The sequence below is a fragment of the Echeneis naucrates genome, chromosome 17 (assembly GCF_900963305.1).
Source record: "Echeneis naucrates chromosome 17, fEcheNa1.1, whole genome shotgun sequence".
NCBI classification, from domain to species: domain Eukaryota; kingdom Metazoa; phylum Chordata; class Actinopteri; order Carangiformes; family Echeneidae; genus Echeneis; species Echeneis naucrates.
The window spans coordinates 2522681-2537430 of NC_042527.1; the positions used below are offsets into that span (position 1 = coordinate 2522681).

Here is a 14750-nt window from a genome sequence, read left to right on the forward strand (position 1 = left end):
AAAACATTGACATGCAGTTGTTACCTGTGACTGAAAATGAATGATCACTAGTGTGCAGTATTTCATTAGAGTATTACACAAATGTCAGACTCCATAATGCCACAATTTATTGTCTAATAATGAAGCTGGAAAAGAAACATTGCAAAAATTACAACTAATTTCTGCATTTAAAAAGAATTAAAAAAAAAAAAAAATTGGGTAAAACACTTTTTGCAGTAATTATAACATTTTGAATATATGTCCTGTTCCCCACATGATGTGATGTTTTTGCTGTGAAGAATGTTGTTGATAAACCATTATCAAGAAAATCAAGTGATGTGTTGTGTGTTTCATACTCGTGAAGGTGGTGTCCTCTGCTTTAACCCTGCTAGCTCCTCCCTCTGTTAATCTCATTTGTAATTAGCTAACTGGAACAGATGAAGCTAAGAACAGGAATAGATCTACATCCCACACATAAAGATCTGTGTCTTCAAGTCAGAAGATAGACAGAATACATATGATAACAATGAAGTCCATTATTGCACTTTTCTATGTAGAAAATATTAAATCAAAGACAAAATATATTGTTTAATAGCGTTGGCTTCAAGCATCAAGCATGTCTGAAGTGGGATCACCAAAATCTGCAGAAATATTCCTCTGTACAACTGATAAACTAATCTGAATGTTAAGATATTTTACTAAAGGTAAAATTCTTTGGCTATTACTCAGGCAGTCTGGAGAATCCAGCCACTGGAGTCCATGAATGGCTGCACAAACTTTCATGGGACAGTTGTTGGGTTTTGTTGAGTCTGCAAAATGCACAGTCCTCCATAGTCCAATGACTGTTCGTCATAGTTTCCACCACACTCTGTCAGGCAGTTGTGTGTCTGCAGGACAACATCCTCGTGGGTACTGAGCCACAGACTCAATGTGAGTCAATAACTGGGAATATTAGTAATTCAGTATGTATAATAACTTTTGTTTAGTAACCAAACACTTTTTGTGTAATCAAACACTTGTACAACTGTGTTAGGTAAATTCAGATTTAGTCAGCCCCATGTGATACTTGTGGCTCAGCCAGGCAATCAGGGAGCTCAGACATTTGGCACACAGTGTCTCTGGCTCAGCAATTTGGGTGACAGCAACAAGGTATGTTCTGCTGGGCGGATTAACCAGACTGTAGTACTACAGTTATTTCACTTGATAACAAGCATCAAGCCAGCTCTTCAAAACTCTTTATACACTGCATTACCAATACATTTAATCTCCAAAACTCACTCAAACCACCAAAACACTTACATGTTTCAAAATAAGTTTATTAGACCATTACACTGGCATCAGTTCTCACTGTCCCTGCATTCATAGGATCCAGTAAAGGCATCTGATCAACTGGAATTTGGTCATAAAGTTTCCACTACCACAAAGAGAAAAACTTGGAAGGGGGTGTATGGAAGCAGCAATAGCACTGTTTTCTTGGGATGTTCAGCAAACCAGTCAGTGACAGTAGCAGAGTCATGGAATGCCACTTTATTCCACACAAAGGAGCTTTTTACACCTCAACTTGACGAGAATTTCTGAAACCAATGAAATATTTAAATTTCCCGCATTTCTGACGTGGTATCTGCATTTCATCAGTTTGGGGTTATGTTTAAATCCTCAAAGGCAGTCAATCCAGCAGAAGAAAAATAATAATAATCTCTACAGACACAATAGGGCTCTCACACTGTTGAGTGCTTGGGCCCTAATGATTCACTGTAGGGTCTACATGGTCCACAAAGAATTTCAGGGGGTGTGGGGCAGGATGATCTGTGGAGGTGGGGACTGGAATATGATCCAGGATGACTGGCTGGTGTGAGGGTTTGTGAGGAACAAAAGCACAGAAAAAAGGCAACTGGGAATTGACACAGGAAGATAATGTCAGCAGGACCAAAACGACTGGGACTCCAAAAGAAAGCCAGAGAACTGTACCACAAGGGTAATAATGGCAAAAATGGGAGGTTTTTAAACAGGAGGTGCGTGTTGATGAGCTTTATTGATTGCAGGTGCGTGTCATGACGAGTCTCTCGCTGCACTCGCGAAAATATTTTTCATGTCGGTATTAACAAGAATTATGAAGCTAATCATAAAGGGAAAACGTGGATCACACAAACACGCGCGTTAGTGTGGTTGAGCATGTGCAAAACCAACAGAGGATTAGCGCTTTATAGCTCTGGCGTGCTTCCGCAGATTCTGGACTTGTATCGGAATCTTCCCAGAAACGTTTTTTTTTTAGTCCCGAGGTGAATCTAGATCCCTTCAGACACGACAGTTGAGTCCTAACAGTGTCAGCAGGTCTTAGAGGGATAGGAGCTGAACGAGCAGGGTGTCGGTCCACTCTGGACACGTTACGCGCAAGGATCACGTCCTCAGACCTGGACGTGTGACCCCGCGACTGTGAAACAGTCTGTAACTTTATTTAAAATAGCTCTGTGTGATGAAGATGGATTTTTGACTGATTTCGTGATATTCTGGACTCATCTCACGTGACTTTAATTCGGTTTGCGTTTAATGTTTGATAGAAAAGATTAAATGGCGCAGGAGTATGAACAGTCTGGTGCCTCAGAATTTATTACAGGTAAGTAAACACATGGATTTATCCTTTTTTTTTTTACCATAGTAAAGATTATAAAATCAAAATATGGCTGCTTCGTTATAAAGATAACGGACCTAGACAAAATGACCACAGACTTCAGGTTTGTTAGACACCTACGTTTTTACATTGAACAACTGCGATGAAAACTGAGAAAGCATTAATACAGACAAAACTGTATTTTACTAAGTGGGAGCTTTCTTTACGTTGATATTTGGTCTTTCCAACTACCACAAATAGAAAATAAGAGTGGCTTAAGTCAGATTTAAGGATATGGAAGTCAACCAAAATAAAAAGGCAGAAGCAATTGGTAGAAAAAGGTCTCTTTAACACTTGAGTCATGAAAAATTGTAAATACACAGACACATATTTAGCAGTAATTTACATTATTGAAGAACACAATAATCCTTCATGTACATACAGAAAAACTCTAAATCAAACAGAGATTTAAGGAAGCATTAAAAGGCAATACTGTCATTTGAAATAACCTGTAAATAATGGTTAAAAAGCTAAAAAAAAAAATAAAAAAAATGGCAGCTGATATGTTCTTTTGTTTCTAATGTTTTTCATTAAGGTGAAGTGACCCAGTGTTGACAACAACTGGAGGGAAATCTAAAAATTGTTCCTTTGAATTATATCTGAGGCATTACTAAGTTCTCCATGAATCACTTATGAAAGGCGTATTATCAAAGTATTCTTCCTTTTGAACCTGTATGGTTTTGTAAGAGCCAACATTTCAGGGTGGATCTCCAACAACATTTCCATGAGGATAAGTTGCACTGAATCAGGCTAAGTAACAGGCAGTGTACTGTGAGGTGATGAGCTGCAGGAACACGCTCCGTCTCAGTTTGGAGGAGCTGGAACAAAAACAGCTTTAAGTCTCTCTGTCTCTCTCTGGGCTAGAGAATTAGTTATGTAATGTATGTCATCTTTCTGTGTCTCTGTAGTTTCTCTCTTGTGATCCCTCTGCCTGTCTATTGCTCTCTTTCTGTCTCCACAGATCGTCTCTATTTTGCCACTCTGCGTGTCAAACCAAAGAACACAGCTAACACTCATTACTTCAGTGTGGATGAGGAGTTTATCTATGAAAGGTGAGCTGGTAGACATTATCTTCTAAGAGCATACAGCACAGCCAACAGTATTATGTTAGAACATGAATACAGCGATTATTATTATTATTATTATTATTAGTAGTAGTAGTAGTATTATTATTATTATTATTATACTTAATATGGGTAGGCCGTTCTATCTGTAAGATTCGTGGCATGGTGTCAATCAATGTGTCTGTGTGTGTGTGTGGAGAGGGGGAGGGTTATCCTCATCTATGTCCAGCCAGTATTCATGAGCACACTGTGAGATATATAGGTCAAGATGAGCTCAGTGGCTGTATGCTCATGACAAATAGGCATTAGCAAACACTGTGACACGGTGAATGGACACCTCATCATTCCAGCCCATCATTTTACCTCTGCAGTGTCAGACTGAGTTATTAATATTAAAATTAACAGCAAATGGCAGAAATATTCTAAAAACAAAGTTTTTATGCTTTCAATAATAGTTGACAATCAACTATTGCTCTCATGCAAAAGCTTTGGTTCAAAAATAACTGGATTAAACATAGGTTCTGTTCATAAAATCTGTGGACTAATGTAATGAGAGATGAGCTGAAGGAAGGAAAGGAAAATACAGCTCATTGCTGAAATTTATTAAACTCTAAAGAGAAAAGAAATCAAATAAATCAACAAAGACTTCCTGAGCATCAAAAACAAAACAAAACATGACTCTAAATCTCAGTTGATTGTTAAGAATTCAAATTTGAATACGAATTCAAGGCGGACCAAAAAATGCCAGATAAAGTTATAGAGCATGATTTATGTATATTATGTATATTTTGTATATTTTGATATATTTGATATATTTTGATCCTTGATTTTCCCAACTAACTATAGTATATATATATATATATATATATATATATATATATATATATATATATATATATATATATATATATATATATATATATATATACATACATAATTAAAACCTTCAACCCATATATATATATATGGGTTGAAGGTTTTAATTATGTTGGCTTTTTGTTGCACCTCTACATTTTTGGCATGCACATAATTACATTACACACATCAGGTCCTTCTTCAAATCATTCTCAAACTAGTAGAGAGCATATCAATAAGTCCTAAAGCCTGGGATCCAGCTTGCTCAATCCTTTTTCCCTTTCTCTCTCCCCTGCTTTACTGCCTCTTTCAGAATAAAGCTAAAAACAATGTTTCCTTGTGAATTGGTACAGAGTTGAAGGACATGAAATAAAAACAATAAGATTAACACCTCAACAGTTCATTAGTAGAGTATTTGAGTTAAAGGCATTTAGTTACTTCCCATCACCGATACTCTGGTAGTTTTTTCTGTAGAATTTGTTGACTTGAAAGTTATGAAAAAGCTGCAGGGAACAGTTGAAAAGACCACATATAAAGCAAGAGGATGTTCTGTCATATTACACATTTCTAAAAGCAATTAAGGCTGCTAAAAAGGAATTGTAATATATTTCACCATGCACTGACAAAATCTGAAGATTTTTTACTTACAGATTCATCATCAGCCAGACTTGAGAACCAACCAAGTTCACCATGCCAGGCTTTCATGTATGATCTGGATGCCACTGAATAGTGATACAACCAACACATTAATGCTGAGTCAGCAGTCTTTGTGTTGCAGTTTCTTTGCTGACTTTGGTCCTCTCAACTTGGCCATGCTGTACAGATACTGCTGCAAACTCAAGAAGAAGCTCAAGGTAACAGGCTGTCCAGCTCACTTTTTCTGAATTATTCTGGAAAAGTAGTTAAGAAGTCAGCCAGCTACCTGTTTTGCGTGATGCAAAATACTGCAATGTGCTTGGAGCAAATATAAAAAAAGAGGACTTAAGTGTATTAAATAGGTTTCTCGAGTAAAGAAATATGGAATATCCCAAAGAATTCTGACAAACATGGTTCATGCACATCACATTAGAGATGATGTTTAGTATCTTTTTCACAACCGTGCTCTCCAATTTGAGTTTTTGAGTCAGAAAGATCTTGATGGTGTCAAACCTGCCAACAAAACATTCCAAGAGCTCTCCACAGTTTGGACACTAATAGCTGATTGGAGATGGGTATTACTTAATATGCATTCCAAACTTTATCAACATAGTGATGACTAAGGGATTTTCCTGGTATATCATTCTATGGAGCTTTATATATGGTTGATTAATGCCATCTTTTGTCACTGGCATTCCTCCTGGCATTAGTCTCTCGTTCATCAAAAGTTTACATAAACACATTGGCTATGTCTTCACCTTCTTCAAATCTGTTGTGTCAGTCACATACATTCTTTTTTACGTGAGCTGTGCTCACCTCTCCTGTTCACTTGATGTGCCAATCATGGAAACATCTTTCATACTTGATTTGTTTATTTCTTTGGTGAAATTTCTCATGGAACTTCTGAATGACAGAAACAAGTACTGAGATTAGTGAATAATTTTATCCTGGGACTTCAGAGAATGCTGGTTTGTGGCAAACATACCAACTAACCCAGTTGATTGACTCTGTCAATGACTGGGGTTAAATGGGGCCAGACTGGACCTCTGTCTTCTCTGTCAGCAGCAAGTTATTCAGAGCATCAGGGCAAAGTGAGAAACACCCACAAATCTGTTATTGCCATTTAACCTCATGATGCTCCTCTCATAACATATCCACACAGAGTAAAGTGTTGATCTGATTATTAATTCTGTTATGCTGCCACTAGGACCTGTGAGTAAAATATGCCTTGGTCTGCATCAGGTTTCATTCAAACCCTTCTTCATGCGCCGTCATGACTGACTAAGGCTTCTATTTTATTTCATCCCATCAGTCCTTCACAATGTCCAGAAAGAAACTGGTCCACTACACCAGCTATGACCAGAAGAAAAGAGCTAATGCTGCTGTTCTCATCGGTGCCTTCGCTGTAAAGATCTCTTTAGTTATACATTAGTTCCTCACTCAATTCATGTCTGCCATTCATTCATTCATTCATTTATCCTTCCATCAATCCATTTGTCCATTATTAACAGTACAGTATAATTGCTTCTCTGTAGGTTATTCATTTGAAAAGAAGTCCAGAAGAAGTCTATAGGATTCTGATCTCAGGAAACAACACAGCCTACCTGCCATTCAGGTACACACACACACACACACACACACACACACACACACTTATATGAAGATTTGGAGAGGCACCCACAGAGATCATTGTGGGTGGTGTCATGCTTACATCATAAATGTACACAGTGTCCACTGAAGGTCAGATGTCACATGTTTCTGGATAAATGCATTTGGTCATTGGATAATTACAGTACATAAAGATTGTGATGCTGTGTGTGTAGGTTTGAATATTTGCTTGTTGCCTGAATGTTCAGTTACATCTGTTTCCCGTTCTAAATGATGTTGCACATTTCACTATCATCTCAGATACTCTGAATAAGACACACTAAGTGTAGACTGTACACTAACGTCAGTAAATCAGTCATCATAATTTACAGATTCTCTCTCTCACTGTGTGTGTGTATGTATGTTGGGGGGGATTTACAGGGATGCAGCAGTTGGAAACTGCTCCTTCAACCTCACTGTGCTTGACTGTTTACAGGCAGTACACAAGGTAAACAACAAGCATGATTCAGAGAACACAATAGTATGTAGTATACTTTAACACAATACACATGCACACACAAACACTGTCAGTAGTGAGTGGAGAGAAAGTCAGTAGCAATTGAAATTGAACATAATATGATCAGTGAAAAACAACAGCTGATCTCTGTTCTCTCTAGAGATCAGGGGCTGTTTTCCATTATTGCAAAGCCTTCAATCTTATGAAATTGTAAAGTCACGAGGAGAGGAGTTACATCATAAAATCACCATGTATTCAGAAAGTTGCCAGGGACTAGTTCGAATTCAATTCAAGTGCCTCTAAAATACAATATCACTCAATGAACAGCTTCATACAGATGTGTAGATGTTGCTGTAAATACCTCAGGTTATGGCAGGCTGTCACGTCTGGAGGCTTCATATTTTTTTTAGGGTTAGCATCTGGGAGTTCATCATATTAAATTCATCATATGCCCCCGCCCCCCTCCCTCCCTCCCTCCCAGGCATTACAACACAGTTTCCTGGACTTTGAAAGTTTCGATGTTGAGGAATATGAACATTATGAGGTAAGTAAGAGTGAATTATTTGGTCAGAGAATTTTTATTGGTCAAAGTCAAACTATCATTAATTGAAACTAGTGCACTATCAGTTCAGGCAGACTCATTTACAGAATAAGAGCCATAATTTAAATGTATTTCTTTCACTAAGGCTCTCAAACCCTAACCCTTTTTTATCTCAAAGGCTCACAGTTTCTGAGACAACCTCCAGTGACATCACTGATCACAATGCATATGTCAATGCTGACCACTGATTTAAGTGACATAAAAATTAAGGTTTTTATAGGAATACATAATTAGTGAACAATTGTTATGACTTTCACTACCCTCTGTAGCTGCATACGCATTTAGACCCTAAACTCAGAAATCAGTGTGATGCTGTAAATGCCTCATAGGCAGGTAGTAGGTAGACACCAAAAATAGCACACAAAATCATGTAAAGTGTCTTAATAGGATATGGGGGTCTGCATTTGTCAGTATGTGCTGATATTTTTAACTTGGGGATGTCAAACACTGCCAGTTTGATGATGCTAAGTACTTTCAGGTGACATATCCTGTTTTACCAGATGAATTTGTATAGTTAAATTGTTAAAATGATTAAGTCTTCCGCATGAGTGTGTCACTCACTGGATCTCATTATCTGTGTGGGCTCTGTGTCCTAAGCGTGTGGAAAATGGGGACATGAACTGGATCATTCGAGGAAAAGTTCTGGCGTTCAGCAGCCCTCACCCTCGCAGTAAGATAGAGAGTGGTGAGTCCCCTAAAACACTGGCTCAGTTTGGGTTTCTGACTTTGCTGGCTATTATTTCAGTCTCTCACTAAATCCATCAATTGAAATGTTATACTCGGTCTAAACATTTTTCTAGGTTATCCACTTCACGCACCAGAGGCGTATTTTCCATACTTTTGCCAAAGTGGCATCACAGCTGTGATCCGTTTGAACAGGAAGTTGTATGATGGCAGACGTTTTGAGACTGCAGGGTTTGAGCACCACGATCTCTTCTTTTTGGACGGGACCACACCCTCTGACTTCATTGTCAGGCGCTTCCTTCATGTGTGTGAGAGTACGGAGGGAGCTGTGGCTGTGCACTGTAAAGGTGGGAGTCAAAGGGTACAATGTTGTAGCTTTTCGTGGTTTATCTGCTACTTGTCACTGCTGACTTTGTGCTACTCAAACACAGCTGGCCTGGGCCGTACAGGCACTCTGATTGGGTGTTATTTGATGAAGCACTTCCGCTTCACTGCGGCTGAAGCCATTGCTTGGATCAGAATCTGCCGGCCAGGATCCATCATTGGTCCACAACAGAACTTCTTAGAGGAGTGAGTTCTAAGATAGCTCTTGAAATCCTTTATCCAGATCCAGTCATTTTGAGGTTTGTCTATTTTTTTCCTCACAGATACCACCTTGTTGCCACACACATGGATTCATCCACAGCAGCAAATAGTCCCCAACGAACGTCACGTTTCCTCCTTTTTTAGTAAGCGCTCTCATAGTTTCCCTCCGCTCTCTCCCAGCCGTCATCCTGCAGGTGGTGAATCATCACTACCCCATGTTCCTGCAGTGCCTGCTGCTCCCATATTTCTATGAACTTCGTGCAGCATCAGATGTCTTTGCCTGCACCTGTATTGAAAATCCCTTCCCCCCACTCTCATGCTGTCATTCTCTCCCTCTCTCCACCCAACTGGTCAATGCAGATAGCCGCCCCCCCCACCCCCCGAACCTGGTTCTGCCTGAGGTTTCGCCTCTTAAAGGAAGTTTTTCCTTGCCCCTGTCGCCAAGTGCCTGCTCATCAGGGGATCTTTTGGGTCTCTTTAAATCATTTTATAAAGAGTTTGGTCTAGACCTGCTCTATATGTAAAGTGCCTTGATGTAGCTTAGTCATGATTTGGCGCTATAATCGATAAATCTGATTTCAAGAAACTAAGATCACAATAGCCAGAAAATATGTCAGATACAAAAGCAATTAAATCTTCAGGACAAATGTAAAGGTTTGACTTCAGAACACTTAAGTGGTGCACAGTCTGAAAGCCAAGCGATATCACAAGATATAGAGGAGGTTTAGCAGATCCTGGATCCAGTCTTATTTCTTAGTCACTAATGCATAGCGTTAATGCATAACAACAGTTAGGATGTTATCTGCTGTGGCATGTTAGTATTGTACAAACAAAACCAGCCAAGTTTCAGGAAATGTGCCCAAAACTTGAGTTTCCTTTGTAGCCACTGTAGATGTCTAAGGACAAACTAAAATTAAACTGTCTGTGGCTAATTTCTGTTTCATGTCTCCAGCTGACCATACACCTACAGATTGTGTTTACTGTGTGCGTGCAGGAAACAGCACAGTTTGTGGGTTCAGGGAGATGTCCATCGATCGAAACAGCAGCAGAGACAGAGCCGACTGCAGCAGCTTCACAACCCAGACTCTGAGGATGGGAAACAGGAAGCCATGTCCTGCCTGCTGTCAAGCATGGACGATCTGTCAATTAACACCACACTCTACAAGTCACACAGCTTTTATGAGGTCAGGGGAGGGACTTATTATTTGCTTTTATATTCAAAACTGTAAGTAGGTTATTACTTACATATAAATATATGTACGTGTGTGCGCAGAATAACTGCAAAGAAAACAGTCTTACTCAAGGAGACAAGTTGAGAGCACTGAAGGAAAGACGACATCCAAGATCAGTCTCATCCTCCTCAAGGTACACTCACTGTGTGTGCATGTTGAAATGTTAATTAAAACCGGCCACTCTCATTTGCATGTCCATTTTTAAATGCCGGTGGAATTGCAACCAAATAAGATAGAGCAATTTTTTTTTTTTTTTTTTTAATTTTAAACCAGATGAGTGACACTACCAGGATTTCTGTGTATACTGGATCGCTGTTTCTTTGCGCTAATCGGTTTCCAAAAAACACAGAGGAAGCGCAAACAAAACTATTGTAATCTATGCTGCAGCTGTTTACTGCACTTACGATTATGAAATCTACACCATGTCGTTGTCAACATGAACTATCACACCCCTCGCCACATCACCTGGGATAATCAGAAATGACGTCATTTCCCGGGAATTGTAGTTTTCCCGCAATCAACTATTAGACATAGTCACTCTTCTTCTTGCGCTTATAAAAAAAAAAAAAAAAAAAAAAAAAAAAAAAAAAAAAAAACTTAGACACACACAGCCCACTCAGGCCAGTAAGCTCTTGCCTTGATCTCTTCCTCGACCTCTCCCTTGGCCTCTGTCTCTGGCAACTGTATTGCAGTAAGCCAATTGAAGAATCTGGAGTCTTTCCGCTGTCAGCTTAGTTTTCTTCACCTGTTGAGACTGCTCATCTTGGACAATATTCTCAGCATGTAAGCAATATTTTTTAACGTCATTTAAGCGGGCACTTTGCCATACTACACAGTGTCAAACAAACAATGATCTGATTTCAGGATTCAGACCATCCACCAGAGTTTGGATAATCTGTCACTCCCATAGTGAGTTAGTGGAAATATCTGCTGGTTGCTCATTTCCACTATGAGTGTTGAAAATTCTGAGCTTTCTGGAGAAGAAGTCATCAAAACTTTCACTGTGAGCATGAGTTCACAGTGGTCATATTGATAACTGGTTTAGAGTTTCTCCTCTAGTGCTTGACCAAGTACTCTCTGTTGGGCCCGATTGTGGATAGCATAAGCAGTTGCAGAACCAGGCTCGGGGGGGTGGCTATCTGCCTCCACAGCAGAGACTGGACCAGAGGAAGTAGATTGACTTTTTAACTATAAGCTCTGTCATACAGGAAAGTTTTAAGCCTGGTCTTGAAAATTACTAAAGAGTCCGCCCCCCGGACCGATGCTGGAAGTTGGTTCCATAGAAGAGGAGCCTGATAACTGAACGATCTGCCTCCAGATTTACTCTTGGAGACTCTAGGAACCTCAAGTAAACCTCCATCTAGAGAGCGGAGTGGCCTGCTAGGACAGTAAGGAACTATGAGCTCTCTGAGATATGATGGAGCTTGGCCATTAAGAGCTTTATATGTTAAAAGAAGGATTTTGAATTCTACTCTATATTTTACTGGCAGCCAATGAAGAGCAGCTAACAGGAGAGATATGATCTCTTTTCCTAGTTCCTGTTAATATTCATGCAGCAGCGTTTTTAATCAAATGAAAGCCTTTTAGAGATTTGTTTGGACATCCAGATAGTAATGAGTTACAGTAGTCCAGCCTAGAAGTTACAAATGCATGGACTAGTTTTTCTGCATCATCTTGAAAGAGGATGTTTCCAATTTTCATAATGTTTCTCAAGTGGAAGAAAGCTGCCCTACTGACTTATTTTATGTGAGGTACAAAGGACATGTCCTGGTCAAAAATTACTCCAAGGTTTCTTACGTTGGAGCCGGAAGCCAAACTAATGATTTCCAAATTGATCAGATGATTAGATAGCATTTCTCTGAGGTGCTTAGGGCCGAGGACAATAACTTCAGTTTTGTCAGAGTTAAGGAGTAAAAAAAAATGTTCCAGACTTTTATGCCTTCAAGACATGTCTGCAGTCTGACTATCTCACTGACTTCATTTGGCTTCATTGATAAGTACAGCTGAGTGTCATCTGCATAAGAGTGAAAGTTGATGCTGTGTTTCCTCATAACGTTGCCTAGAGGAAGCAGATAAAGAGTCAAGAGGATTGGTCCAAGTACCGAACCCTGTGGGACTCCATAACTGTCTACAGTGCATGAGGAGGAGCTGTTAACATGAACAAACTGATGTCTATCTGATAAACAGGATTGAACCACCTTAGTGCGGTTCCTTTAATTCCAATTTCATGTTCTACTCTCTGTAGTAAAATATTATGATCTATGGTGTCGAATGCAGCACTAAGATCTAAGAGGAGAAGTATGGAGGCTGATCCATTGTCTGAAGCCATTAGAATATCATTGGAGACTTTAACCAGTGCTGTTTCTGTGCTATGATGGGTTCTAAATCTGAAACTCTTCGAGCAAACCGTTCCCATCCAGATGTTTGTGTGAGCCCTGAACATCCATGTGACAGGGCTCTTGCTGTTATATGCATTGCTATGTTTAATCTTATTGCTACATGTGGTCCTACTGAAGGCCCAGAGTCTGGGTCCACTGCAATAACCAAAGGTACATAGTCCTGTCTGACGGGACCCTTCCCTGCCTCATCTACGTTTTATTTGACCACTTTTCTTCATTTCTCTATTTCTCCTTTTCGCCATTTCTCTGGTCAAAAAAGAACCCCTTCTCTCATTTCTAGGTCTCAGCCAGAGATCCTGGCTCTCTGTCTTTTCTCCAGGTGAACTCCCTCATGGAATTCCCTGTCCAAGCTTTGAAGCTTCCACCAAATCAGTGCATGTTTGAACCAATACCCTTACATTTTTAATACTTTTCTTCAAACAATTAATTTTCAAATTAATTAATAAACCCCAAACAAGGTCACCCACTATTCTGTTGTCTAAGAGTCACCACTTCTGACGAAAAGCAAAAAATTCAGAAGCCCCGGGAGGCAATCGTCCTGTTAAAAAAAAAAAAAAAAAACAGCCACAGATGAACAACCAGTCTCCATATCCAAAATGTTGTGGATGTTTTGCCTTAAAGCACCCTGAACAACAATTTAGTAAACACACAAAAACCACTGATTGGCTGGAAGGAATAACTATATTGCACAATATAGGAGACAACTTATGCACAGGAAGGTACAAGCAATGTCTCAAAATCACAACATTTATACAGGGCTTTTGATCGCATTCCTGTTCCAGATTACTTACAGTTATGAGTTATTGTTATTTTTCACAGTAGCTGTTGTTTTGAATGATGAACCTCCTGCTTTTCCTTATGTCCATCTCTAAAGCCAGATGCAACTCCGAGAGGACTGCTAAAAAAAGCTAGTTTGTAATGTCAGTACTTTGAGTTTGTCATTTTAAAGTGTCTGCAACTCTGCAACAGGGTCTGCAACGGGGGTCCACCAGACAGGAAGTTGACAGAAATTAATGTAACAATTCGTAATCCTTTATACCTTGGTGCAGGAAAAAGATGTGCATGTTTTATGCTTTACACAAAGTCTCTACATGTACCAAATATCTGTGCATAAGATCCACTTCTAAATAACCTCTGGGATTGTCATAAATCCCTCCCACCACACCTTTTTGATGTTAGCACAGGTATCTGTGACCTTTCATCCACCTCACACTGTGATTGATCAGTTGTTATGAAGTGAGAGATACTAAGTATCTTACTTCTCCCCCAGGTTGTCTGTGGCTCTGTGCAGGGCATTTTAGGGTAGGCTGTCCATACATCCCTTTATCTGTCTCATTCTCTGGGACAACGATGTCCATAATCTCACAATTTTTGACTCTTACTTTTTTTTTTTTTTTTTTTAAAGGAGGGTATATTTCATTGTGCTGTTAGTAATAGCACTTGTCATCATAATTCCTTTCATATTCACTCATCTTCCTTCTTTGCTGTTTCTTATTAGGTTAAATTTGTATAAGGCCTCTAATTCCTCCATCACCGCTCCACCAAATTCTTCTAAAGTTCCCCTTTCCTTCTCTTCCTCTAAGAAGCTGTCACAAAGCTCCTCCTCTTCCATCACACTAATTAAGAGGTGAGTTTGCACTCTTCACTTTTTAATCAAGTGACTGACAAAATGACTAACACTTTATTTTGGTGTTTTTCATCCTCAATAACCCTATATAATAACTAACCCTAACCCTAACCAACAGACTGATGATATGTGTCAGTCAAGCAGGATTTATTTGTCTCTCTCTGTCTCTGTCCTTAGGCCCTTCAGCTTCAGTCTGTTCAGCACCAGACCAGCCATCATCCACTGACCTGTGGTTGTCATTTGCTTCTTGTCATTCCCCACTGTCTCCCCCATTTTCTGTCATTCTCAAACAGTCCTATGAAATAAAGCCAGAAAA

General features: G+C 39.4%; 1 protein-coding gene across 1 annotated transcript; it reads left to right on the top strand.

Annotated features, from left to right (window-relative positions):
- Window positions 1-2545: 2545 nt before the first annotated feature.
- Window positions 2546-14750, top strand: LOC115057858 (dual specificity protein phosphatase CDC14AB-like). Its single transcript, XM_029525084.1, has 14 exons — window positions 2546-2593; window positions 3609-3699; window positions 5345-5420; window positions 6515-6607; window positions 6738-6817; window positions 7231-7297; window positions 7788-7850; window positions 8505-8592; window positions 8708-8938; window positions 9023-9161; window positions 10171-10360; window positions 10450-10541; window positions 14306-14434; window positions 14612-14750. The coding sequence occupies exons 1-14, from the start codon at window positions 2548-2550 to the stop codon at window positions 14658-14660; spliced, it is 1434 nt and encodes a 477-aa protein (XP_029380944.1). The 5' UTR covers window positions 2546-2547; the 3' UTR covers window positions 14661-14750.